The sequence below is a fragment of the Pangasianodon hypophthalmus genome, chromosome 17 (assembly GCF_027358585.1).
Source record: "Pangasianodon hypophthalmus isolate fPanHyp1 chromosome 17, fPanHyp1.pri, whole genome shotgun sequence".
In the NCBI taxonomy this organism is placed as follows: Eukaryota; Metazoa; Chordata; class Actinopteri; order Siluriformes; family Pangasiidae; genus Pangasianodon; species Pangasianodon hypophthalmus.
In genome coordinates, this window is record NC_069726.1 from 33,168 (window position 1) to 37,500 (window position 4,333).

The 4,333-nt window shown below is 45.2% G+C and overlaps 1 protein-coding gene across 1 annotated transcript in view; it reads right to left on the minus strand.

Moving 5' to 3' along the window:
• Positions 1–566: 566 nt before the first annotated feature.
• Positions 567–4,333, minus strand: part of cxadr (CXADR Ig-like cell adhesion molecule) — a 19,162-nt gene continuing 15,395 nt past the window's right edge. Inside the window, exon 7 of the mRNA XM_034312601.2 lies at positions 567–2,884. Coding sequence (XP_034168492.1) covers positions 2,587–2,884 — 298 coding nt within the window. The 3' untranslated portion in view covers positions 567–2,586. The remainder of the gene's footprint in view (positions 2,885–4,333) is intronic.

Genomic DNA, 4,333 nt, shown 5'->3' on the forward strand with positions numbered 1-4,333 from the left:
GCAGCACAGTATGTGTCTACAGAGAGAGAGGGAGAGAGAGGGAGAGAGAGGGAGAGAGAGAGAGAGAGAGAGAGAGAGAGTGAACAGTCCGCCTGTCACAGCATGAGGGACGGAGAGTGAGTGCTCCAGTCTATATCTCCTGCACACTTCACTGCTGCTCTACTGTACTTCATTCTATTACTAAATGTTTATTGTATTACTCTTATTTACTTCTACTTGTGTACCTCTTATATTTTATAATTCAATTACTATTTGATTTGTTATTTTCTTAATTTTCTTTATATTATATTGCACTGTTTTTAATTGTATGCAGCAACGCTGCATTGCTTTGGCAATACGAATGTACAAATATTTGTCATGCCAATAAAGCACCTAAACTGAAACTGAGAGAGAGAGAGAGAGAGAGAGAGAGAGAGAGAGAGAGAGAGAGAGAGAGAGAGAGAGAGAGAGGAGACCTCACACACCTTGATAGTAGCTCATCATTTCAGTTACACTTTGGCAAAAATCAGACACAGTCACACCAATAAAACTCTCTGATCTGAACTGAGAAAAAGAGCGAGACAGAGTCCGAGGTTTTTTGCTTTTTTATTTAAAAATTAACAAAAGAATACAATTTACAGAATATGTGATAACAAAACAGACAAAACTGTATAGAACCAAAAATGTAAAATATTACAGTTAAACAGGCAGAAAGAAACAGAGACATTACAGCTACAACCACCAACAGCCCCTCCCCCTTCTATGTTCACAGGTTTCACTGCATGTGGGAATGACATCGGGTCTCGCTGCTTAAGGCTAGGCTAATTCTATGCTAACCCTAACCTCAATAAATCAAAGCAAATGATTTGACTATTTTAGGTTTTCAAATTAAAAAGTATATGTTTTGTCACATCCCTACATTTCTATCACTATAGTAATATTGTGATATCCACAAATAGATAGAAACACACCCTGCAGACACTGAGTCATTGTTTATTACAATCTGATGTGAAACCGCAGTCACACTGAAACTGAAAACAATCAACCTGGTGAAAAAAACTGCTCACTTTTACACAAGACACAGTACAGGACAAAGGGATTTATCATTATTACCTTCATCACCACCATCAACTTTAAAGCACAGAGCTCCATCAGAACTGTGTGTGTATATAATGATCTGCAGAAAACTCAAAATACTCTAATTACAGTAACTATTTTCACACACAAGTTTATAGATAAATTTTATTTACTCTGTAGATATTACTTCATTTTTTGACTGCATTTTACCAAAGTGAAATCCTTCATCTGCCAGAATTAACCTTTCACACACACACACACACACACACACACACACACACACACACACACACACACACACACACACACAGAGAGAGCAAGCGAGCGAGAGAACAGCGAGGATCACCTCGTCAGTCCTGGCTCAGACAGTAACCCTTGACATGTGTTAGCTCCTCCAATAACCTACAACCACCAGGGACAGGGAAACCAAAGGGGAGGAGCTACCACAGGGTCAGGGCCACCAGCAGCGTGGAGCCATCAGAAGGTCCTGGAGTCTTATTTATCAAAGTATAAGCAGAACAAGTTCTAATTCAGTGTGGCATTTATCACACGTACACCCAGTTGCACAAAATGGATGCTGATAAATCCACATTCCAAAGTGCTCTGCTCGTGTACGGCCACACTCATTTACATAAAGAAACGCTTCCAAATCGCCATATATGGTAAACCAACTGGATTTTATGGCTACATGCATGCAATCCATTGCCCCAACTACATTTGAAAAATCTGCAATGGCATGAAAGTCTCTCCTTATTTTAGTCTTTTCCTCTGCTGTTTTTGGAACTGTTATATGAATGAAGAGTTTCATAAACGTTTCTATGTATGAACAGGTTACACACTGTTGACCCCCAAAGTTAGAAATTTGCTAATATGCCGAGCGACCGAAAGAGAACGTCACATCACCACTGATGAGAGAAACATTTTGAAGTCTGTAATGGGAGGTGGTTTCTGCCCTGGTTCTTGCCCTTGGTTCCTGCTCTGGTACGTGCTCCAGTAGCTTGATGAAGAACCATCAGAGCTTCACTAAAGCGTTCTTAAGTGCTAAATAAAAACAAGGTTAACTGGCTAACCAATGGCTTAACTCGCTAAGTAACTTCACCAGCGGGGGAGGAGAGGAAAAAAAAAAGGCTATTCAATTATTGATTGAATGAGTGGAAGCAAACCACCAGAAAAACAGGGCATTTCATAATTTTAGCTTTCATCTGCGCCAGACGGATTCTCATCAAACTGCTGAAAATTATTTTAGAGGAAAACACACAGAATACTTCGGCTACATCTCACTACACACGACACCTGAAAACAAATTTAAAATAAAACCATTTCATTTATTTACAGAGCAGAATCTGATTTATCCACTTCTACACACGCGCACACACGCGCACACACGCGCACACACGCGCACACACGCGCACACACGCGCACACACACATATACACACACACGTTCATCTTTATGCATGTCCTTCTGCTCATGATCTGGAAGAATAAATCGTGAGTTCAGTACGTGTTGTCCCTCTCGGCCACTCCGATGCTACACAATGGATCCGTCCCGGTTCTGCGCTGGGGTCATGACCGGAACCGCCCCCATGCGGCTGAGGTTGGGGCCGGCGACCCTGCTGGGTGGGATGACGGGGTTGTGGCTGGGTGGAGGAACAGGGACGTGGCTAGGCGGCGCCTCGTACTCCTCAGACGGAATCTTGTTGTATTGGGACTTGGCGTACTCGTGCAGGTTGGAGGGAGACATGGAGCCGAGAGACGAGCGCTGACTCCCCACACTGGTGAAACTGCGGGCGGTGGAGATCCGGCTCTTTGGGGCAGGAACGTCCTCTCTGTGAAACAGAGAAAGTAAAACACGTGACACACAAACACACAAAAGCAATCTGAACAGTGTCCAGTGGAAGTGTACTCAAAAGTACTGATTGTGTACGAACTGAGACATGTGGTTCAGTAAGAACTGAAGGAACTTGCTCAGGAACCATATGATCAGACTGGACCTTGTCGGTCGTGAACGAATGAGACGTTATTCATCCAATGCAAGTCTTACTGGTTCAACAAGAGGACAGAAGAACAAGAAGGGGCATGTCTTTGGCTGGACGTATTGAATACGCCCCTTACTCTGAGTCTGAACGAGAGTGGTAGACCTACTGACTCTGAGCGAACTGGTACTTGCAGTTTATGAAGAAACTATGTGAACAAACGAGGATCTGCTGACTCACTGATGTCGGCTTGGCTGATATACGCATGTCGTTCGTTCAGTTTGCCACCCTTTCAACAAGAAGAGAAAGAGGATGGAACAGTGCATTTGAAAAGTGTGTAGCACTAAGATAAGCCTTATGTTGTTGTCTTGTTCATAGCATAATCCGCTATACATGTGAATGTGTAAAATGACTGACTATTTTTTAAATTATTGTAGCATTGATTACTACATCATACACGTATGTAAAAATGCTTTTTTTTTTTCGTACATTCGTATTTGTGAGCACTCTCTCAAAACTAGCCTGCACTGACTGAAATGTGTTTCTTGAAAATAAATTCACCAGACCTTCTTTCTGTGGATTGGACATACCAATTTTAATAAACCATAAATCTACAACATGTCTCTTGAAAAACTGGCGTATTTAAATGAATGTATTGCGTGAATGAAACAATGACTTAATGGCCATAATAATCTAAATACACTCACTGGCACCACTCACTGGTGTAATGATGTAACTTACACAAAGAGTCACTGAACGAATCAGTGAACGAATCTGAATGAATTGTTTTGGTGAACGGAATCAAAAGATTCAGATCACTGGGATGAGTTGAAATTATCACCTCTAATCTAGACACTTGCGAGTTGAAGAGGAAAAACACCTGAACATTCAGAACAGAGCGGGGCAGAGTGGAGCGGGACGGGGCAGAGCGGGACGGGGCAGAGCGGGACGGGGCAGAGCGGGACGGGGCAGAGCGGAGCGGGGCAGAGCGGGACGGGGCAGAGCGGAGCGGGGCAGAGCAGAGCGGGGCAGAGCGGGGCAGAGCGGGGCAGAGCGGAGCGGGACGGGGCAGAGCGGGGCAGAGTGGAGCGGGACGGGGCAGAGCGGGGCAGAGCGGGGCAGAGTGGAGCGGGACGGGGCAGAGCGGGGCAGAGCGGGGCAGAGTGGAGCGGGACGGGGCAGAGCGGGGCAGAGCGGGGCAGAGTGGAGCGGGACGGGGCAGAGCGGGGCAGAGCGGGGCAGAGTGGAGCGGGACGGGGCAGAGCAGGACGGGGCAGAGCGGGACGGGGCAGAGCGGGGCAG